Source organism: Mixophyes fleayi, chromosome 7 (assembly GCF_038048845.1).
Source record: "Mixophyes fleayi isolate aMixFle1 chromosome 7, aMixFle1.hap1, whole genome shotgun sequence".
In the NCBI taxonomy this organism is placed as follows: domain Eukaryota; kingdom Metazoa; phylum Chordata; class Amphibia; order Anura; family Limnodynastidae; genus Mixophyes; species Mixophyes fleayi.
Window position 1 is genome coordinate 90,662,828 of NC_134408.1, and position 24,391 is coordinate 90,687,218.

Consider the following 24,391-nt stretch of genomic DNA (forward strand, 5'->3'; position numbering starts at 1 on the left):
GGGAATGAATTTCTAACCTATATCCGAATACAGCCTTTAATCAGTTTTTTTTATGTATGATGTATACCCTTTTCATATATATTTCTGCTACTGCTATGGATATTTTATGTAACTAAGTGTAGGCTAACTTAATTTATTTGTTATTAATTTATTGCCTTACATAGACATCATAAGGAGCATTTTTTGAGTAGAAAATGTTACAAATGAGCATGCTTCTTCGTTCGTAATGATGTTCTGCGTGGCAATGACTTCAATGGTTAATACTTTCACATCAGTAGTGCTCATTTAGTAAAATTGCATTTAGATGCAAAACTTACAGAAAGTCATAGCAAATAATCAGACACTTGGGACCTGATTCATTAAGGGAGGCATAGTGAACGTAATGTGCGTTACAAAAACAAAAATGTTGATGAATACAGGTGTAGGTCTGCTCTACTTTGCTAGATAAGACACTGCAGAATACGTCCAATACCTGTGTGGAAAATAAACTTACAGAAAAACTAAAAACTAAAATATAAAGTGTTTTTTTTATTTTTTTATTTTTTTTTATTTTTCCATGACATACATTTGTTAGGCTTTTATGAATGTCTATTGTACGTAAAATACACTTTTTCTCCTGATTGCAAACACATATCCTAGCATACATACTCGGCCGTCTTCACTAGTAATCAGCAATTAGACTAGACCTATAGCTGCATGTGCTTGAGCCTGGCTCCCGCTGTACATTAACTATGGGCATACACCCCTTCTCCGACCCGTTTCCTCCATGAAATCATAAGCTGTTGTAAGTGTCCTTTTATGCTCGAAGATGAATTGAACGTTGCTTACTTTTGTGGCTTATGGTCCGATTCTGGGTATGCGCAGAGTAACTATGCAGTTTATACACACAAAAGTCTCCAAACATCAGTGCCCAGTAAGCATCTACTATTAATGTGGACAATATATTTTATGCCTGGTCATTACAGAACAATTTTCTCTCACAGTGAAATAGAAACCACACTATCTTATATCACGTAAGTCACGTGGTTGATACATTTTGATAAACACCAGCTCGGAGGGAGTTTTTTTTTTTTTCTCTCTTCAATTTATCGATTCAACATATCGATTCAACATTCAGTAACAAACCCGGGTGGAAGTGGTAAAAGTTCTAACTAATGACACAGCAGTGATAACTTGTATGAAGAAACATAGAAGACTCTAGTTGTGAGTTCCTTCTTATCTACCCGAAATGAGTCAATTTTGTATGAGAAATGGTCTTGTAGATTTGTTCATGTACTCTGCTATTAAATTGTAACAGGCCCAACAGGTCAAAGGATAGAGCCAAAGAAGTGGGCTTTGCATCCAGAATTTTTCAATAATTTGCTGTCTATGTGAGTCACCCCTATATAAATCTCCAAGTCACTCAAAGTTCACACTGATTTGTTAAAGAATCATTGTACCAGTAGAACATTTTAAAGATTCTTCTTCCAACCAATGGAGGTTCCCACTGACTTATTGTTTTCTACCATTCCAATTGTTTATGAGCATCTTATGGAATGCAGAGGTGGAAAGTAATTGCAATCCTACCTTAGTGGCCAAGGAAACTGACTTCATGATAAACCTGCTCTACAGGCGTTCTGGAACAATGAGGACAAGGCAGAATTATTTAACATAATGATCAACCTGCCTTACAAGATCTCTTGGCATCATTTTCTTCTATCTCAGTCCAGTTATCAAACCCAATGCAATGAAGTTGCCTTTATTATTCATACACTAATAGTGGCAATAACAATTACTACTTCCAAGGTCTATTAGTGTGGAAGACCCTTTTGTGAATTGTGTTCGTCAAGGCATATCAATTCAAATAGCTCTCAGTCTAGATCATAGTGAAAATTTTCTACATGCAGCATTAGAAAAGGGAATTGACTCCTAATTTATTTGCCACTACTACTGTCACAGACGTAACCTTAGTACCTGCAAGTATTGGCACTACTACACCAGGAGGCGCGGAGTCTAACACGCCGCTGGTGTTCACCAGGGACCCCCGCAAGGAAGTTTGGACTTAGCGGCAACGACGTGCAGGTCGCGGCCCTCCCAGGTAGCTACTTGCGAGATATAGAGAAACACGTAGTCAAACAGGCAGAGTCAGGAACCAACCGGGCAGATGAGATACCGAATCAGGAGACAGAGAATGGTCAGCAGGCCGAGGTCAAAACCAGAATATCAGGATGGAACAAAGGGAGAATCCGAAAGCGAGATCAGGAAGCCGGGTCAAACACAGGAGACAAGATAACACTATACTGGAACGCTGGAGACTAGATAAACCAGTTGCTCTGGCACCCTAATGGTGTCAGAGCAGACTTTAAATAGGAAGTGATGACTCCTCATTGGTGGGCAGAGGATCGGCGGTCAGCTGTTCTGACCGCCGACAGGAACTTGGAAACGCGTCCCCGTTGCTTGGCAACGGGGCGCTCCTAAGACAGACGTCCGTCCCTGCTCGAGGAGGAGGCACAGGGACGGCGTCTGACAGTACCCCTCTCCTTACAATTGGGGGAATCACTAGGTACAGAACGATGTTTAAGGAAGTCTGCCAGTAGTCTAGGGGCATGCAAATCTTCTTTAAAGACCCAAGATCTCTCCTCTAGGCCGAAGCCTTTCCAGTGTACTAGGTATTGGAAACGACCTCGAACCTTGCGTTCAGCAAGAACTTGGCTAATCTCATATTCATTGCCCATAGTAGTGGAAATGGCCTGAGGAACAGTAGAGGTATGAACAAATTTGTTTAGGACCAGCGGTTTGAGGAGGGAAATATGGAAGGTGTTATGAATCTTCATCTGTGGAGGGAGTTGGAGTCGAACCATAACTGGATTAATTACTTGAGTTACTGAAATAGGTCCAATGAAAGGAGGTGCAAGTTTCATGGAAGGAACCCGTAATTTTAGATTCCTGGTGGACAGCCACACTTTGTCCCCCACTTGGAGAGCCGGCACAACTCTTCTATGATGATCAGCGGAAGATTTATAATGCCGTCCGGATTTCAGAAGGTTCTCTTTGGTGGTAACCCATAACTTAGCCATATCTTGAGTCATGGCATGGGCGGCAGGAACCGTGGAGGAAGTGGAAGAGAACGTGGGGAGGGTAGGATGAGTCCCATACACAGTGAAGAAAGGAGAAAACCCAGAAGAACAATGGACATGATTGTTGTGTGTGAACTCGGCCCAAGGTAGCAGAAGACTCCAATTAGACTGGTTATGAGATAAGAAACAGCGAAGGAACGCCTCTAGATCTTGGTTTACTCGCTCCATCTGGCCGTTCGTCTGGGGATGATATCCAGAGGAGAACTTGAGAGCAATATCTATATATCTTTGCAGAAGGCTCTCCAGAAGCGAGACACGAACTGGACGCCTCGGTCAGAGATTATTTCCAGAGGACACCCGTGGAGACGAAAGATTTCTTTGATGAAGACTTGTGCCAATTTGGATGCAGATGGAAGGCCTTTTAGAGGAATGAAATGAGCCATTTTAGAGAACCGGTCTACTGTGACCCAAATGGTGTCAAAGCCGCTACTGGATGGCAAATCAGTAATAAAATCCATCGAGATGCTGGACCATGGACGATCAGGAATCGGAAGAGGCTGTAACAATCCAGCGGGAGATTGTCTAGGCACTTTATTCTGGGCACAAATAGAGCATGAGGCTACAAACTCTTGGACAACCGTACGGGCAGTTGGCCACCAGTAATGTCGTGATAACAGCGAGAGAGTCTTCTCAGTACCAGCATGACCGGCAAACCTAGAGGCATGAGCCCAACGTAACGCCTTTAAGCGTAGGTGTGGTTCTAGGAAAGAACAACCCACAGGAGGAGTACAGGTGATGGCTACAATACAGGAGGGTTCAAACACTGGTAGAGGTACAGTAGTGGGTGAAGAATCGGAGACATCAAAAGAGCGGCAGAGGGCATCAGCTTTGGAATTGAGATAACCAGCACGATAAGTAAGAATGAGATTAAAGCGGGCAAAGAATGAGGACCATCTGGCTTGCCGGGGATTGAGACACCGAGCATCCCGAAGATAGATGAGGTTCTTGTGGTCGGTGAATACAGTAACTGGATGACATGCCCCCTCTAGAAAATGATGCCATTCTTCAAGCGCAGACTTCACCGCCAATAACTCTTTATCCCCTATACCGTAGTTAGATTCGGAGGAAGTGAATCTCCTAAAAAAGAACCCACATGGCAGTAATCCCCCTGAAATGGATTCTTGTGAAAGAACTGCCCCGACTCCTACTGCAGAGGCATCCACTTCTACCAGGAATGGTTTATCTTGATCCGGTTGAACAAGCAAAGAGGCAGAAGAAAAGGCTTTCTTGAGTGTTTCGAAGGCGTCGATGGCCTCTGTGGACCAAACATGAGGATTAGCAGTTTTCTTAGTCAGAGCGGTAATTGGTGCGATGATAGAAGAAAACCGTGGAATGAACTGCCGGTAATAGTTGGCGAAGCCAATGAATCTCTGGGTAGCTTTCAGACCCATAGGTCTAGGCCATTTGAGGGTGGCAGATAGCTTGACTGGATCCATCTGTAGACCGGACCCTGACACGATGTAGCCCAGGAAGGGAATCTGTGGCTTCTCAAATACACATTTCTCAAGCTTACAATACAACTTATTGGCTCGTAGACGAGACAGGACCTCTGAAAATCTCATTAATAAAAGATTGTAAAACAGCGGGGGCATTGCACAACCCGAAGGGCATGACTAGGTATTCGAAGTGGCCTTCTTTTGTACAGAATGCAGTCTTCCACTCATCTCCAGAGCGTATACGGATGAGGTTATACGCCCCCCGCAGGTCTAGCTTAGTAAAGACCTTGGATCCAGCAATTCTATCAAAGAGCTCAGAGATGAGAGGTAACGGGTATCTGTTCTTTATGGTGATGGCATTCAATCGCCGGCAGTCAATACACGGCCGTAGGGAACCATCTTTCTTCTTGACAAAGAAAAATCCCGCGCCCGCGGGAGAGGAGGATTTCCTGATAAAGCCACGTTGAAGATTCTCAGAGATATAGGTGGTCATAGCAGTGTTCTCAGGGAGAGATAGGGGATAGATTCTGCCCTTTGGAAGTGGTTTATCAGGTAGTAATTATATGGAGCAGTCCCAGGGCCGATGGGGGGGCAGGATCTCGGCTGCAGCTTTGCAAAACACATCTTGATAAGCAATATATGAAAGTGGTAATTCAACGTGTGGAGATATCAGATGACAAGTAAGAGAGGTCTGACCTGGTTTTAGACCAGACAAACAGGACTTAAAACATTGTGGGCCCCAAGAAGTAACCATTGCACGATTCCAATCAAATTGGGGTGAATGAAACTTGAGCCAAGGTAATCCTAGAATGACGGTGTTGACAGAACGAGGAAGAACCAGGAACTCGATGACTTCAGAATGTAGCACCCCTACCGTCAGCCGAACAGGAGCGCAGGTGTGAGAAACAGACCCGTTGGAGATCCGATTCCCATCTACCGCGGTGAGGAATAACGGCTGAGGCAATTTAATAGTAGCTAATTGGAGTTGCGATGCCAGAGTGGCGGAGATGAAATTTCCGACAGAGCCGGAATCCACAAAGGCTAAGGTCTCAAAGGGGCCGACAGATGTATGCAAGGAGATAGGCATGAGGCAGTCATTGCTAGAAATGGTGTAGGGAGTAATAACTCCAACTCCTAACTCCCTTCCACCGATTAGGAGGGGGCATTTCCCGGTCTCTTGGTACAAGACGAGATGGTATGGCCAGGATCTCCACAATACAGACATAGGTTTTGCTTAAAGCGACATTGATGTTCCTCGGCGGACAGCCGGGAACGGCCGATTTGCATCGGTTCTTCATGATGAACCGGGTTTTGAAACATGGGAGCAAGGCGAGTAGAGGACCGTCTGGAAGTGGCACGTTCCTGAGTACGCTCACGGAAACGTAGATCAATGCGATTGCATAAAGAAATCAGGGAATCCAAATCAGCGGGAAGCTCACGGGAAGTTAACTCATCTTTAACTCGGTCTGAGAGTCCTTGCCAAAAGGTTGCTACCAAAGCTTCGTTATTCCAACTGAGCTCAGAGGACAGCGTGCGGAATTGTATAGCATACTGCCCGACAGTCAGGGATCCCTGGCGGAGGTTAAGGAGACTGGAGGCAGCCGAGGAGATGCGTCCGGGCTCATCAAAAACCTTGCGGTAGGTTTCAATGAAGGTGGTGACGTTGGACAGCATAGGGTCATCTCGTTCCTACAGGGGGAGGCCCAAGCAAGGGCCTGTCTGGATAATAAGGACATAATAAATGCCACCTTAATGCGTTCAGAGGAAAAAGATGCAGGATTACACTCGAAGTGGATAAGACACTGATTAAGGAATCCTCTGCATTTTTAGGCTCTCCGTCAAACTTGTCTGGTGGAGAGAGTCTCAGGGCTGCTGAAGAAACCACTGCAGGAGAGAAGGAGGTGGCGGCGCCAGCCACGGTAGTCACGGGAACGTTTTGAGCAGAAGCCATGGAGGCCTGGAGGGTCTCAAGACGAGTTGCGACTCCTTGGATACAGTGAAGTAACTGTGCCTGCTCTGCTTCTTGCTTCTCCACCCTATGAGCCAAGTGGAGTAGAAGGTCACGTGCAGAGGGTTCATTAGCTGAGTCGGTTGAAATGGCCAGAGCAAACTGTCTTCATTGTAGGTGTGCCTCCCTGCACAGAGATCCTACGTATCTAGATAAAATGAGGGACAGAGGTAGGCAAGAGGGGAGGGGAAAAGAGAGTAGGGGAAGTGGTGAGTCCCGGAGGTGGATAGGAGAGAGGCTCGAAAAATAAGAGGCAAAAGGTACAGGCGAAGAAGAAAGACCATAGAGGGCTTAGAGAAGGCCAGGCATATTGCTATTATTATAGGAGTACTGAGTGCCCCACACTTTAAGAAAATCAGGGCCTGTATCGTAGAGTAGACTTCTCACATATTCCTTGGAGGCAGTGTGCCAGGTTATATTTATAACCGCTTCTCTAGAGAATTGCTAAGCTTTCTTCCAATCACTAGCTATCTGAAGTTTAGCTGCGTTATATATGTGTCGAATAAGTTTATCCGATGATTTGGCGATCCCTTTGATAGGCTGAAAAAGGAGCACATATAACGGGTCCTTAGGCACATTAATTGAAGTAACCTGCTTAAGCAGGAGCAAGACATCATACCAAAATTTAGATACTAGGGGGCATTCCCACCATATGTGGAGGAAGGTGCCCACTGAACCACAGTTACACCAACAAACATCGGAGGTGTGGGGGTAAATAGAGTGCAATCTGTCTGGAACCATGTACCATGTAGTATAAATCTTGTAGGTATTTTCATGAATGGCTGTACTAATGGAAGACTTTGATATCCTTTGTCAGATGAGCAACCAGTCCTCCTTGTCCAAAGGTACTCCAAGATCCTGCTCCCAAGCCCGCTCAAACGGTTTCGTGGGAGAGGACGATGAGGACACGAGAACTGTACAGGATTGATATATAGCCCCGACATCCCGTGCTATAGATGCTGTGACGTTCAAAGGGCGTTGGGGGGGGCGACGCTTAGACGATTGAGTGGGGGTTTGTATAAAACTTTTTGCTTGCATATAGTGGAAGTATAGGATGCTTGGATGATCATGTTTCTCACTTAAGTCCGTAAAGAAACGTGATGCATGCTCACCCATCAGATGAAATAAACAACAGTAAGTGGCGAGGGGTAGGGGGCCAGTGCGTATTGCATGTTCAGTTTGTCCCATATCTCCACCGTAAAACGAATGGAAGGCATAAGCTGAGGCTGGTCTGATACTCCTAGGGATCCAGGGTAAAAAGTGTACTCCCAAGACTGAGGACTACATTTCTTCGATGTCCACCCATTTTTTGGAGTCCTACAGACGAGAGCCAAGAAAGGAGATGAGTGAATTGTGTGGCGTGGTAATATTTATCAAATAGAGGGAAGGCCCAGGCCCCCGTTACATTTAGGTTTGGCTAAACAGAGCCTACTACAGCTGGGTCTTTTAATGAGCAACACAAAATTACCACAGAGATGGAATAGAGCTCAGGAAGGAATCTGGTACTTTGAGAGGAAGGGTTTGAAATGGGTATAACAACCTGGGCAGGACTTTCATTTTAATGGTATTGATTCTCCAAAACCACGAGATAGCAAAGAGGGATAGTTGGCCTAAACAGAGTTTTATAGGAAAACGCCCAGGTAACAAATTGCACGAGGATGCCACTGAAAAGTTAAGTTCCAATAATTTCTTAGTGGGAGGCGAAAGATGTAGTGCGAGAGCCTCTGATTTGGAATTATTCACTTTAGAAGAGAGACGGAACCAAAATTCTGCAGCTCCATAAATAGGTTAGGAAGGGAGGTCTGGGGTAAGGATAGAGTTAGGGGGACATCGTCTGCGAAGAGAAATCTTATATTGTCTACTATTAACCTGGATACCCTTGACATCTGTCCAGTCGAATCCGAGCAGCAAGTGGTTCAATACATAACGCATAAATGAGAGGGGAAAGAGGGCAACCCTGTCTCGTCCCATTATTAATACCAAACAGGGAGGAACTCAAGCCATTCATTGAGACCAAGGAGGACGGTTTATGGTATAAAACTGGAATAACTTGAAGAAAATTTACCAAAGAATCCGAAGGTTTTAAGGGTTTGAAACATAAATGGCCAAGAAAGCCTATCGAAGGCTTTCTCTGCATGTAGCACTAAAATTACCGAGGGGAGTTTGGATTGATTTATATAGGAATTCAAGTCTTTTGTCCTCCTGGTATTATCAAGGGCTTGTCTATTAGGAACAAACAAAATCTGGGTCGATAAATTGTTACAGGTGGTTGTTTCAACCTGTTTGCTAGGATCTTAGCAAATAGCTTGATGTCCGTGTTTAGAAAAGAAATGGGCCAATAGTTGGCGCAAATTGTTGGTTTTAGGTATGATTATAATAGTGGAGCATGTGGTGTCACCATGGAGAACCGAGTTAAAAGTAGATGCGGAGTCAGAATGTGAGCAAAAGTTTTATAATACGAGATGGTGAATCAGTCAGGACCAGGAGCCTTAGATGCTTTTTGGGACTTGAGGGCTACTTTAATCTTATCCTCAGAGATATCCTCGTTCAATTTGGATCTAAGGACCTATCTAGTTGTGGTAGTTTACAAGCCTTTAGAAATTGCTGAATGATGGCCGTTGAGGAGGATGAAGGGGGCCCAACGGTATTTAAATTATAGAGGGATTTGTAAAATCTGTGAAAAGTCGTTGATAACTGTTGGGTCGTAATTAAGTGTACCTTTTTTTATCCCTTATTGCCATATTTGCCTGTGCTGCTCGTTTAGCTTTTAGTTTATTTGCTAGCATAGTTTTTGATTTGTTGCTTTTTTCATAGAATTTTTGATTGAGCAGCTAAGGGATCATTCAGTTTTTTCCGCCAGTAGTGAATGAATTTCTCCCCTGACAGAATTTGTTTATAAACTGATTTTGAATGGTTTTGTTTATGGATATGTTTGAGCTGCTGCAATTGGACAGTAAGAGAATTTAATTTCATGGTTTGTTGCTTTTTTCGAAAGGATGCATATTTAATAATGGCCCCTCTATTGACTTATGTGCTTCCCAAACGGTAGAGAGAGAGGATTCAGGAGTCAGATTGAGGTCAAAATATTCTTGGAGGTGGGAGCCCATCTGCTCTTGAAACTGGGGAAGATTAAGCAAGGATTTGTTTTGTCTCCATGGCGATCTGCCTTTAGAATTATTCAGGAGATCAAACGAAGCCTTGACTATCGAATAATCCGACCAAGGATTGGGGAGTATATCAGTGCGAGTGAGAAGTTGAATAACTTTACTACATCCCATTATCATGTCAATTCTAGAGTAGGATTTATGTGGATGTGAGTAGAAGATATAATCACGAGATGAGGGATTAAGGGCCCTCCAGGAATCAAACAGACCTCCCCCAGCCATGTGTCTGATCAACGCTTTTGAGTGTGCAGTAAGTGGGAAGATATGCCGTACCCCAGACCTGTCCAGTTCCTCTGACAAAATTGCATTAAAGTCCCCACAGATCAGGAGAATGCCCCTCTATCTTATTTAGTTCTGGAAATTTTTTTTTAAATAAGCTAGTTTGCCCTGAATTGGGAGCATACAAATTCACCACAGTAATAGTTTGGTGTCCTACCTGACCCACCAGTATAATGAAGCGTCCCTCGCGATTAAAACTAGAAGCAGTACGCTGAAAAGGCACGGAATTCCTGATCATGATGGCAACTCCATTCCTCTTGGTGGGTAGGGAAGCATATTCCACGGTGGGGAATCTACGAGAGGACAAGGAGGGGTGGTCGCCCTGTTTTAAAGTGCGTTTCCCGTAAAAATACAAAATCTGCATTCAAGTTTTTAATAGTTCAATGTAGCAGTGATCTCTTCTGGGGGGGTGTTCAGCCCTTTGACATTAAGGGATACAAAAGTGAGGGACATAACGCCACACAATAGCACTAGGAGGCTTACAAGAGTGAAAGAAAGGAAAGAGGAGAGACAAGTAAAATTTTGCATAACAGGGAGAGGAGAAGGGGGAAAGAAAAGGGAACAGGAAGTGGGTGGTAGTAAAGGGATAGGGGTAGATAGTGGTCAACTACTTCTCCCAAAAAAGAATGAGGGGAGAAGTGATCACTGAGTTTGAGCCCATGGAAAGGTGGGAATTCGGTCCATCCTGGTTGGAACAGGTCGAATGGTCTCGGAGATTGGGTTTACAAAGTTCTGGAAGAGAAGTTATGGTATCAAGGAGAGAATGGGGACTATACCGTCCCCTCACTCCTGAAACACAGAATATAGGGGGGGCAAGGCCGGGTAGGCAAACCAAACCCAACCCACCCGGAAACATACAACATAATTAATCATAAGTCTGATAAAGTGTAACAATAAAACGGCAAAATTAATGCAAGTACATATTGAACATTAATAACGACATAAAATATGAATCTGGGAAACCTTAACATTGCACATAACTCAAGATGTTGAGGGGTGGTCACCAGCCTCCAGGAGCCCCGGACTATGGATGGAAACAGAATCTCTGCCCCAACCGACCCGTGGTAGACAGACAGGACAGAGCACCAGGAGGGGCAAAAGGGCATGACCGCAGCTTGTACTGTAAATGGCTACACTAAAGAACGTGTAAGAAACCAAAATGTATCAAAAGCATATAGACTCTAGGCAAGTAGAAACAAATATAACTTGAGAATATATAAGCATAAACTATACGTATCAAAATTAAAATCCGAAATAACTGAACTATGGTGAATAAATTTAGTCTCTGCAATTAACTAAGAAGAATTCCTATTAACAGTACTGTTAGGTCCAGGAGTCCATGCCCGGGTTGCCACAACACGTGGAGTGGATCCAGAACAGGTTCCAGGAATTCACACGAACTTAAGTCGTCGCCTGGGAGGCTGACTTGTATAGAGGTTACCCAAAAGAAAAGAAGCCAAATGCTAGCATCACGACTGGGAGACAGGATCCGGTGCCGTACGGCCCAGGACTAGTTTTCGCAGCAGATCTTTGCCTTCATTAGGATCACGTACGGTGAGTTGGCGACCTCCCGCTTCTACAATTAGCCGGAAAGGGTAGCCCCACTTATATTTATATCCATGTTCGTGTAGGGTTCTCGTGACTTCCCTTAATTCTCTGCACTTTAAGATTGTAGAGGGAGCCAGGTCCTGAAAGATCTGAACTTTAGATTCTTCAAATTGAATATATGGGGAGTTCCTGCTTGCTGCAACTATGCTATCCTTCATAGGAATTTAAGGACAACATCCCTGGGAGGTTCGGTGTCTTTAGGTCTGGGGCGCAAGGCCATGTGGGCTCATTCAATATGGATATCTTGGATCAGAGAGTTCGGGAACTAGGGCTTGGAATAGACGGACTAGGTTCGGTTCTAGCTGTTGGGGATCCACCGACTCTGGAATGTTACGGATACAAAGATTGTTCCAGCGATCTCCATTTTCAAGGTCCTCAGCTTTATCTTTAAAGAACATCAGTTCCCTATGAAGGTAATCAGTATCTTGCATTGGTTCCTGCAGCGTTTTAGAGTTTGAGTCCACTTTATCTTCAATAGAAGCTGTACATTTAGTCAACAGCGGAATTTCTCCTTGGAGATCAGCCAAGAGTTTTTGAATTTCAACTGTAAAGGATAAGATAAGGCTTGAGGAGATGGGGTGGGGAGGTAGTATGTGCAGGAGAATCCTGTCTCGTCCTATGTTGAAGGATCCCCGTTTGAGTTCCTCTCCTTCCCCTGTAGCTGTTTTTATGCATAGTGGGTATTAGAGCACGAGAAAGGGTTGCTTTTTTTTGGGGGGGGGCTTGAAAAGAAAAGTGTTTCCGGGTAGGTCAGGCCGCATAGAGTTAATTATGTAGACATAGGAGAGAAGGTGCACGCCCCAAATACAGTTCCACAGAGGTGGCACCAGGTGTCCAGCTATCCTTAATTGACAACCAAAGTGAAGTGATAGCAGAGCTAGTATGAGCCTGCAGCTCTGGTAAAAGGCAGAACAGGGGCTGACGGCCCACTCAGACCCAAAACTACTTTTATTATTTAGACATTTGTTCGTAAGTTGTATTGTTCTCACTTTTTGTCTTAAGTCAGATTTATGGGGTGTAGTAATCATAAACGGCCACTAGATGGCAGCACGACCCATTTACTGGGTATAACTGACCATCCTGTTGGCCCAATTATATTGAACAGCGAATTGAAAATGAATTGTGAACAGTACTCACTGTGAGAATAGAAATGGTGTACACGGCTAGACTGTTGGGAGAGAGGCACACCAGATGAAGAATCCTGTGAGCGGGTAACAAGGCAGGATCGCCACCGGGACGACAAACCCATTCACAGGTAGGTGTGTCCGTGAGCTGCGGGTGAAGAGTGGGGCAAGTTGTCACACAAGTAGCTTCCGAGCCTCATCCCAAAGGGAGAGCAGAGGTGCTGGGTCTGTGTCCGATGGGGGTCATTGTGCCACCAGTCGCTGATGTCTCAAAGCATGTGTGCTTGGCACCGACAATGCCCCCAGCAGCAGTGGAAACAGCCACGCGGGAGACTATCAGGGGAATGTGGAGGCCGGGAGGGGTGGCCCTGGTTCCCAGCGGGACAAAACACACAGGCCTCAGCTGAAGGGGAGCCATGGAAAGACATAGTCAGCTGCTCCACAGCTTCTCAAGGCAGCCAAGCTGCAGTCTGGCCAGGGGGTTCGCAGAGACACTTCTCTCGTTCAGCACGTCAACTCCTTCTTAAGGCATCCAGAAAACTACCAAATGGTACCATCCGAAGAGTGACCCTGACGGGAATACTGCAGCTCACCTCTACTTCACTGTACCGTTAAGTGTGGGCTGTCACAGTCTGATCCGCCGGTTAGTATTAGTGGACTCAGTGGGTCCAAATCCAGCCAAGCACCCCGATCCAACAGGTCCGCGAGAGACTGCACCAGGCAGCGGGAGGGCCACGAGATTCGGCAGGAGGTGCCCCACGGTCCGCAAACACCTCTCCAGGTGGACAACTCCGCCGGTGCAGCTGCAGTGATGCAACCAGGGTAGGTTCCGACTCAATAGCCTGGAGCTGCGGTGTGTAATTTGCAGATTTCTGTGGACAGCCGCCGGAGCTCTGTTGGAGTGCGTCCAATCACTTCCGCCGCCAAGCCACACCACCATGAATTCACTTTTTTTATATCATTCAGCTATATTGATTTCCAATGTGGGGGTGCAGATAAAATAAAAGGGATGGGAAAAGATAAGGGTTACAAAATTCACAGTATATAACATTGACTGTTGCTTAGCATAGAACTAATTTAGTAACTTGGTAACAATTTGGGCCTGCATCATTTCTATGGAAAAGGGGAATTGGGAGGATCCTAAATTTAATATCTCCAACAGATGTGGAACTATTTCCTCCAAGCCATCTATAAAGGGAATTCCAGTGAAACTAAGACTAAAGGGACTTTCAAGGAGGTAGTATTGATTACAGATAATGCTTTCCCTTTATATCATGGGAGTTTTAGAGAGAATGCAAAGTATGGTTGCTGAGTTAGGGTAGGTTCGGGTTTGGAATTTGAATCGTTTAGTCTGCTCAAAGTTGGGTTGATAGGAGTGGACATCTCTACCGATATTGTACAGTTCTGCATTGAAGTCCACAATTACCTTTGCTGTTTTAGTGGGATTGTTTTCTTCGCCCACCTGACTTTTTTTAACTGGTTGTAACACATTGTCTAGCTTGTATGTGTTTTTTTTTTGTTTTTTTGTTTTGTTTTGCTGGCTAGCACCTTATGAGCTTAATGAACTTTTTATATGGATTGTTTTATTAATAATATTAGTCATTACTTTTTATAACATTATTGTATATTTTTATGTGATTGTTTGATGGTCACAATTGACTGCTCGATGGTGTTGGCAGCTCTTCAGGCTTGCAGTAGGCTGGCGACCTCAACTTTTTTCGGGAAGCCACAGTGGTTGTAGTAGTTGTAAGGGAGACAGTCTTCTTAGATATAGTGTCAGCTTAGAAATGAGTCCTGGCCGAAATAGTCACTTTTAAAAGTTATTATTCCTTTGACATTTTCTTTGTTCGCCATGTTGTGTAGTCCCAAATCTTTTCCCATTCCTCTCTAGACAGAGGTTGTCAATCTGTCCATTTATTTGCTCAGATGAAGGCTATACATATTTGTTGTTTAAATGGACATTGCATTTAATTATTGTATGTGTTTAAATGATATATATCCTAGAAATAGTATAATATGTATCTTAGATCTCTTTTTTTCTAAATAAAGAGTATACCAATGCCTTAGAGATGCTCCGTTTAAAACTTAATAAACCCTCAACATAATAAATTAATGCTAGTCATCTTGTCCGGTAATGGTGTCTGGCCCCCTAAGAATTCTAGAAATTAAGTAATAGCACTGATGGATACATTCTAGGGTTATGTTCTTTTTCGCCTTGTATTGTATCCTAAATTGTCTAATAGTAAGGATATCTGATTACAGTATTTTACAGATAGTAAAGCTGGTTAATCTCATACATTCCTCATCAATTTTACTCCAAGATGACTGACAGAGCAACAACAACCATGTAATTAATTTATCTTTCACCAATATTAATACCACACAGAAAATAATTGTTTGTTGACATCTGGAAATTTTTAGAAAAAACTTTAAGGCAGCCTACTTCCAGAGATAATAGAGATATTAATTTTTCATACACTACAATAAACGAGATCTCACTGCAATACAGCTGGTCTCTGAAAGCCTTTATGTATATTAATGCGATTAATCACCAGGTTTTTGTTTTTTTTATTCATCCTAGAACTGCCCTGCTTGCAGTATTGGTAGAAATATCGTCTTTCTCTAAGCAAGGCAGGAAAAACTGTGGGCTACTGGGATTTCTGTAACACAGGGAACAAGTGAATTTTCCCTGCACTGGATACTTCCTGAATTAATTAACCCATCTTATGCTGGGGGATCAGGGTGGTTGTCTCTACACACATATTGCAGTTGGGTCATTCCACATCAGATCACCCAAAAAAACATGATTTGTCCACCACCCGTCTCAGATTTCTACGAATTTTTTTTAGTTTTTGTTAAGAGAGGATGTCAAAACAACTATTTCTGCCAAATATCTCGACTGTCTGACAATTAGTTGATATATATTGATTTTTCAATTTATTAAATAATTTACTAATTGCAGCTTCTTTATCCAGTTTATTTGAAGTATTACGGGTGTTTATTAAGGAATCGACACAAAATTTGGACCCCTAAGGTAACTCGTCCTCCCGAATCCAAAAATCCAAACCAAATTACCTTATCTGCCTCATGTTTTGCGTTACAGCAAAAACGCACGTTTTTTTGAATATCATTAAAAACGCTAGATTCAATTGACATAAGTGATCCCATTTTTTAGGGGGTGTTTAAAAAAGGTATAAATTACTACCACAAAAAAAATCAGCCGGGTACTCTGTTTCATAGTGGAGAAAAAAAATATTGAAGTTGGTGCTCGATTACTGCTGTATAGCATACATAATTTACACATTGTTAAAAACCATACCAAAAAAGTGAACTAAACTGAGGCAATGGGATAAAACTTCCATACAGGAAATGAAACAAACAGAAACTGATGGGAAGAGGATTCTCTTTAGAGAGACCAAAACTGAAACTTTCCAGAGAAAGAGAGAGGGAGACACAGAAAGAGTCAATCATGGCAGCTTCTCATTTGGTAGTCTTTTACATACAGACTGCCATATTAGTATTTACTCAAAAAACATTGGATTATATAGCTGAGACCACTTTACATTTGACATTAGGGATCCCATTTTTTTGGGGGTGTTTAAAAAAGGTATATATTATACTACCACAAAAAAAAAATTAGCAGGGTACTCTGTTTCATAGTGGAGAAAAAAAAAATGAAGTTGATGCTGATGTTCGATTACTGTTGTACCGCATACATAATTTACACAAGAAATGATGAAATTTAAAACCTTTAACATAACTTAAGCCCTTAACTGAAGTTGAGTCAACAATCTCATTATTTTTCCCTTGTTTGGAACTTGTAACAGTCTGTAATTTTCCTTAAAGTGTCAGCAGAAAGTGTATACTGCCTTCCAGTACTTCCTTGGATAGTAGGCACTTTCGTTACACAGAGGACGTGAATAAAAGGAACAAAACACTTATCTCTTGAAGGCCAGGACAGCACATTTGTTGATTGGTTTCATTAAGTGTATCAGCACATCTTGGGCCTGATTCATTAAGGATCTTAACTTGAGAAACGTCTTATTTCAGTCTCCTGGACAAAACCATGTTACAATGCAAGGGGTGCAAATTAGTATTCTGTTTCGCACATAAGTTATATACTGACTGTTTTTTCATGTAGCACACAAATACTTGATAGCTTATTTGTAAACTGAAATTTAAAGTTGATATTTGTGTGCTACATGAAAAAACATTCAGTATTTAACTTATGTGCAAAACAGAATACTAATTTGCACCCCTTGCATTGTAACATGGTTTTGTCCAGGAGACTGAAATAAGAAGTTTCTCAAGTTAAGATCCTTAATGAACTAGGCCCCTTGTTCCTCCTCATTACATTGAATGATATACCCAATGTACCAGATGTTATTATACACTGCTGCTATCTGCTATGTATGTTCCAAGTTGCAGATCACTTTTTTCCACATTTTTTGTGACTGTGGTCATAGTGACACTAACTTTGGTTCCTCCTGACTTTATGTCGTCTGATGACAATCGATATATATGTGTAGCTCATCATTACTAATAGGCCGAAATCTGTGATGAGAACGTGTTCCTGCCACAGTGTTTGCTGTTTCTAGACGGCTATGCAGCTTGGTTTCGCAGTCTTGTATTTTGTTTTGTGACACGAAAAAAAACTTTATGCCATGTACGTTTTCATTTGCCCAGGTCGAAAGGCGTCAAGATGTGAGGGGTTTCCACTGCTTGCAGACTGCTGCGTGTGGCTAGATGTTTAACTGTCCCTCCAATGCCATCGCATGGACTCTTACCATGAGATGTGGAATTTTTTTTTATTCTGCTTGAATGTTAAAGTCATCCTTATTGAAGCATAATTTAAAAACGTTTTTGCAGTTCTTATATTGTGCACTAGCACCATCACTAAATTCACATACTACAATTTTGACAATAATAACGCTAAGTGTTTCATAGCTACCGTAATGAAGGCATGCACAGTTATAGCTACATGGTCATGGGTATCGCTAATAACGCACAGGCTCACACAGTTTGAAGTGTCACAATGATCTTGCCTAAAATATACAACAAGCTGACAGTTACCCTGTTCTTTGGTCTACTTCAGTGACATAACTTTTAAGCTTTTCCTGGCTCCTTTTTTGTCTCGGATTACAGCATGTTTTCTGAAATTCTTCATATCTTAGCAGCAGAAGCTTTTCATGATGGTAGCAGACTGAGGTTTCAGGATCATTGGTTACTGCATTTGAAACTTCAGTTCTCAGAATCAAAAGTTCTTTTTCTTCATCTGTAGAGTGGTGCCAGCTATGTAATCCAATGGTTTTTGACTAAATAGTAATATGGCAGTCCATATGTAAAAGACTACCAAATGAGCAGCTGACATGATTGACTCTTTCTGTGTCTCCCTCTCTCTTTCTCTGGAAAGTTTCAGTTTTGGTCTCTCTAAAGGGAATCCCCTTCCCATCAGTTTCTGTTTGTTTCATTTCCTGTATGGGAGTTTTATCCCATTGCCTCAGTTTAGTTCACTTTTTTGGTATGGTGTTTAACAACTTGTAAATTATGTATGCTGTACAGCAGTAATTGAGCATCAACTTCATTATTTTTTTTCTCCACTATGAAGCAGAGTACACGGCTGATTGTTGTGGTAGTAATTTATACTTTCTTTAAACACCCCCCTAAAAATGGGATCCCTAATCTCAATTGAATCTAGCGTTTTTAATGATATTCGAAAAACGTGCGTTTTTGCCGTAACGCAAAACATGAGGCAGATAAAGTAATTTGGTTTGGATTTTTGGATTCGGGAGGAAGAGTTACCTTAGGGGTCCAAATTTTGTGTTGATTCCTTAATAAACACCCGCAATACTTCAAATAAACTGGATAAAGAAGCCGCGATTGGTAAATTATTTAATAAATTGAAAAATCAATATATAATCAACTAATTGTCAGACAGTCGAGATATTTGGCAGAAGTGGTTGTTTTGACATCCTCTCTTAACTAAAAAATTTTCGTAGAAATCTGAGATGGGTGGTGGACAACCCTGGTTGAACTGACATGGAATGACCCAGTTTACTATCCAATTATGTATTGTAACAATAGGAGGCATTTAGCTGGCAATATGCAGAGAAAGCAGGGAAGTAGAGTAAAACATTGGCACAGTTATGTACCTAGGTGGAGATTAAACCAGGTAAAAACATATGTGTAGTTTAAAATTTTAGAGAGTTCAGCCACTTGCGCTCTGACCGGTTTTTCTTTATCATAGCGCCATTGGTGATAGCGCTGGGCTCGGCCTGGCCCGGAAACTCCAATGCGAGCCAATATCTCAGACTTTAGACACAGATAATCAGAAGCCCGTTCCTCATCTAGATCCATATAAGAGCTCGCTGAGCTTCACCAGTCAGATATGGCGCCAGTCTCTCAGCCCAATCTTTAGGAGGCCATTTTTCCCTTGTTGCAAGTCTCTCGAAAGACACCAGATATGCTTCTACGTCATCAGCTGGTGACATTTTCTGGAGAAACAGGACCAGGTGGTTCATTTCTGTCATGCCTCACCTGGCTTAACTCTTCTCTTAAGAGCCTTGTGTTTTCCACCTGTGCCTTGGCGACTTGTAGCACCTGAGCTTGCTGCTGTTGCTGCGCAGCGACCACATTCACGAGGGTTCTCAGTACTTCCTCCATGTTGACGTCTGCGCGGGTTGGGTAGCGGAAACTTGCTTCCCGGAGCATCCCACTCCTGACACCACTTGTGGCAAGAGCCCGCTACTGCAGAAGCACACGCGTACAACTTCTTCCTTTTTATGGTTCTTTATTGTCAGGATGGTAATAATGTTTTGACACCGTATACTTGCACAGCAATTATGGAGACCCTCAATGCTTACTATACATAGTCCAGCTCTCTGTCCAGATCAGCCAGCTAGCCCAGCGTTGATCTCCCTGAACAATGAAGCAAGCAGGGTTTTATACCTGACACTTCTCCCACAGGCCTAGCTTGATGGACAGGTGCACACCCACCTTCTCTTTAAAAGGAAACGCCCATCCCTGGCTCTGTTTAGACTATCAGACCCACCCTGTCTGTTTGCTGAGAGGAAGCAGCTTTTAAATCATGTAAGTAAACCAATTTTAAACTACACATATGTTTTTACCTGGTTTAATCTCCACCTAGGTACATAACTGTGCCAATGTTTTACTCTACTTCCCTGCTTTCTCTGCATATTGCCAGCTAAATGCCTCCTTTTGTTACAGTATATAAAACAGTTATATACTATGACAGGCATTAAGATGTTAGAAATTGGAGATGTACCTTATTAATACAGCACCACATTAGTAACCTTTTATTCCAAGTGGACAATACATGGAAAGCAATGTATTAGGAGTAAAAATACCTTAGGCGAATCTCACAAAGCATTAAAATAAGGTACACATTTTAAATAAAAAAAAAACCTATTAACATATTAAAAACAATTATAAAAACATAAAGACATAGTGTCAGAAGAATAATTTATCATACTTATTATACATCTAAAGATAAGTAAAATAATAATATAGACAATATTTTATCTTTAGAAACTTTAAAACTTTTTGTTTTCATCTTTAAAAGTACTATTAGTGTGCTAAATTATTCTTCTGACAATGCAATAATGTTTTGCTTTTTTTTTTTTAGATGTTGATGGGGGTGATCATGTGTGATCTCCAGGTCACACCTAAGATTGCTTATACTCCAGGTCACACCTAAGATTGCTTATACTTTATTGGAATGTTGTGTAAGGCTTGATAAAGGGCTTTCTAACCTAAAACATTGCACGTATGTCATAATTGCCTACTTTCCCAGAAGAGCAGACAGTCTTCCAATACCTGGGTTGAGGTGGGGCACGGTTTGAGTCATCAGGCCTCAACCCTGCTGTGTGAATCACAGCCTTACATAGGGAGTGGAGGCACGGACAGGTATTCTTGTTGCCACATCCCCTTGTGCACTTGCCACCTGACCTCCCCTCTGGGATCTCCTGGTGTGCAGGTACTAAAAGTTGGCAAGTATGATATGTGTTCAGTAGAAATAAAATTATGTAAATTACTACTGTATTGCAGCTGTATTCCCTTTCGTGGTGTTTGGTTTTCTCAGGTGCCAATTCAGCTGAAGTTAGCACTCAACTATCTCTTTTTGCATTTGAAGAGCATGTACATACCTCTCAACATCTGAAGTCAAAATCTGGACAAAATAAACCTTCACCCACTTAAGTCATACCTACATTTTCCAGATGCCTGTTCCCCAATTCAATAGACTGCACGCTTTTGCGGTCAGAAATTTGAGACTGTCCTGCCATAAAAAGGTCTAAGGGAAGGTATATTATAAGTGATCTTTTCATCACTATCTCATCATCATCATCAACATTTATTTATATAGCGCCAGCAAATTCCGTAGCGCTTTACTATCTCATTATCTTATCTATTTCATTGCAAGCTGTTGTCCTCAGTTATCACAAATGACAGACTCAAAACTACCCTGCAGTATCATTTGTTGGATTTGCTAACAGGAAGTCAGATATAGGGAAATCTTTATCTCTAATACATTTATTTCTGATTAACTCCTGTAACGATTAATCAATTGTGAATTTTATTGTCTTAAGTAGGGCTATATGTGATGTTCACCTTAGAGCAGTTATGACATTATAATTTTGGCTATTAAGTAACATCTATTAATAGAGAGCATACCTAAAACATACTTTTGAAAATGCCACTGTAAAACTTTTGCAGGTCAAGCAAGAAATGCACAAGGTGGAAAGCGTTAAAATTTCACTTCACGGCACATCCTGCTACCACTTTAGGATCAACGCTTAATTGTACTATATGCTATGTGTCCCTTTTTTGTGTTTGATTGAAATGCTTCTAGAGCATTCCAATAAAAAGTGCACCCTGAAGATGCAGAGGTATCCCACTAAAATTATACACAAACCTCCAATTATATGTAAAAATTAAGTTATTTTGCAAGAAAAAAAATGCCATGGCCTCTACTAAACCTGGAAATTTCTCCTAAGTTCCTTTCTTTGAATCACATAATTCCTTGTCTGCCTGTGGGTGTACAATTACTGTAGGCACATTTGTGCACTTAACCGACGCTTAGCAAGGAACAAAAGAATGACCTTGCAGATGCTACCATCTTGGCCCCAGAAATCCATGCATTTAACTGAAAAAGTGGTCAATTTGCACAATATTATGTACACAATATTACAAAATGATGTACTATAATAAGTTCCCTGTTCTGTTTTATTGTTTAAAGCAGTGGTTCCCAAACTTTCTCAGTTTGAGGCACCCTTAGGGTCTCCATAATTTTATCAAGGCACTACTAAATCAAAATAATTAGTAGTCCAGTTTTTTTCTTCACCATCACACTGTGCGCCCTTTCCCCCCCAGATTGCTTATCCCGCTTACCGCTGGCCACGGCTGTGGCACCCCTGTGACATCGCTGTGACACTCCAGGGAGCCGTGGCACACAGTTTGGGAACCGCTGGCTTAAAGACTAAATGCCTCCAATGTGCTGCCCTGGCTGTCTCTGTCTTCCTTAAAATGTGCATATGTATATGTACACTCTTGTTCTGTAACAAAGTTGTTGACTTTATAATTGTAATAATTATAGTACATTGGGAGATGACCGCTTCCAGTTCCAGGCCCAACAAATGGTTGTTAAGCAGAGAGGAGCCATGACTCCTATGTTTTAAACTGACATTTGAAATCAGAGGAGCAATGGACAGTGAGGACAAGGATACATGGTGCACAAGAAAATGTTATTTTTTGGGTTAAATACTGCATAATATAGAATATTTCTAGTTTTTCCCTGATAAAACCATTTTTTGGTATAAATGATTGAATCATTCATTTGTGTCAAACTCTGGAGACCATTGTCGGTACAGGAAATATTCAATCTGCAGTACTATGTTTGTAATTATTTAAAGTTGAAAAGTAATTTCTTCATCTAAATTTGTTTGGAGCACAAAATATTTTTAAACATTTTTAAATAATATTATAGAAGGGACAACAACATATATTGCTAATTTCAGTGTTTGAGACTTATAATTCATACTTTCTTTTTCTCAGGACTGGGGACAATGGGAAGAGGGATAGTTACCTCACTAGCAAAGGCAAATATCCCTGTCATTGCCCTGGAGCAGGATGCACAGCAGCTGGATCTGGGTAAGAAAGTCGTAAATGGTTTACTGGAACGTGAAGCTGAGAAGTTAAAGAAGCAAGGGTCTGTTCCAGGAAAGGGCTTGCGATCTGTTCACTTCACCCTGGACTTTGGAGAGCTTCAAGATGTAGATCTCATCATTGAGGCAGTGTATGAAAACATGGAACTGAAGAAGCAGATATTCAGTAAGTTGTCAACTGTCTGTAAACCTGATGCCTTCCTCTGCACTAACACGTCAGGACTCAATATTGATGAAATTGCATCTGTCACAAGTCGACCTAACCTAGTCATTGGCACACACTTCTTCTCCCCTGCCAACATCATGAGACTCCTGGAAGTGGTGAGAGGTCATCATACCTCACTCACTACCATTGCTACAGCTATGAGCCTTGGCAAAACATTGGGGAAAGTAGCTGTACTGGTAGGCAACTGCCCCTTATTTGTTGGGAATCGAATGTTGGGCCCATACCTTGAGCAAGCAAATTACCTCTTAGAGGAAGGATGTTATCCAGAAGATGTAGACAGCGTTCTTGAAGATTTTGGCATGGCCATGGGTCCATTTCGAATGATGGACCTGGCTGGTTTGGATGTTGGGTGGAGGTCAAGAATGGAAAAAGGTCTAACTGGTGCCAAGGTACCCTATGGAACTCCTGCAAGGAAACGCCAAGGTAGCAGGTACAGCCCCCTTCCTGACCTGCTGTGTGAAACGGGAAGATTTGGACAAAAGGCTGGAAAAGGCTGGTACCAGTATGAGAAACCTGGGGGTAGAAATGCAAAATCTGATCCTTGGGTGAAAGATTTCCTACAGAAATATAGAAACACTCATCAAATAAAGCAGCACCATTTAGGGCCAGAACAGATTTTAGAACGATGCCTATATGCACTCATTAATGAAGGATTCCGTGTCTTGGAAGATGGAATCACCTCAGGTCCAGAGGATATTGATGTCATCTACAACAATGGTTATGGCTGGCCTAAGTACAGAGGAGGACCAATGTTTTATGCCTCCACTGTTGGTTTGGCTAAATTGTTTGACATGCTGGAAAATTATCACAAGACAAACCTAGATGTCCCAAACATGAAGCCAGCCTTTTTACTTAAGAAGCTTGCAGCTGTGGGAGGACCTCCAATCAAAGAATGGAGAACACAAGTAGGAAAGCTCATTAACAAACTTTAACTACAGAAAATTTCCACTTTAAACATTTACAAATTACTTAGTGAGAAACTGAAATAAACAACAATAAAATCATTGTTGATTGAATATTTTCAATACATAGACCAATCTATTGGAAAACATGATGCATTGTCCTATTGACATAAAAATTAAATAAAACAAAACCTTCAGAATGAAATATGATTTTTTTTATTAAATGCCGTAAGATATGTTTTTGAGATTTTGTGTATTTATTTAAAGTTTCTGGTAACTTGCTAACATATTACATCTAATATTTTCTAAGCAGACACTTCTGAGTTTGAACCTGGATAAAAAGGGAC

The 24,391-nt window shown here is 41.9% G+C and overlaps 1 protein-coding gene across 1 annotated transcript in view; it reads left to right on the forward strand.

Moving 5' to 3' along the window:
* The window catches only part of EHHADH (enoyl-CoA hydratase and 3-hydroxyacyl CoA dehydrogenase), a 53,676-nt gene extending 29,530 nt beyond the window's left edge, over window positions 1-24,146 (forward strand). The window contains exon 7 of the mRNA XM_075180085.1: window positions 22,807-24,146. Coding sequence (XP_075036186.1) covers window positions 22,807-24,074 — 1,268 coding nt within the window. The 3' untranslated portion in view covers window positions 24,075-24,146. The remainder of the gene's footprint in view (window positions 1-22,806) is intronic.
* The last annotated feature ends 245 nt before the right edge of the window (window positions 24,147-24,391 follow it).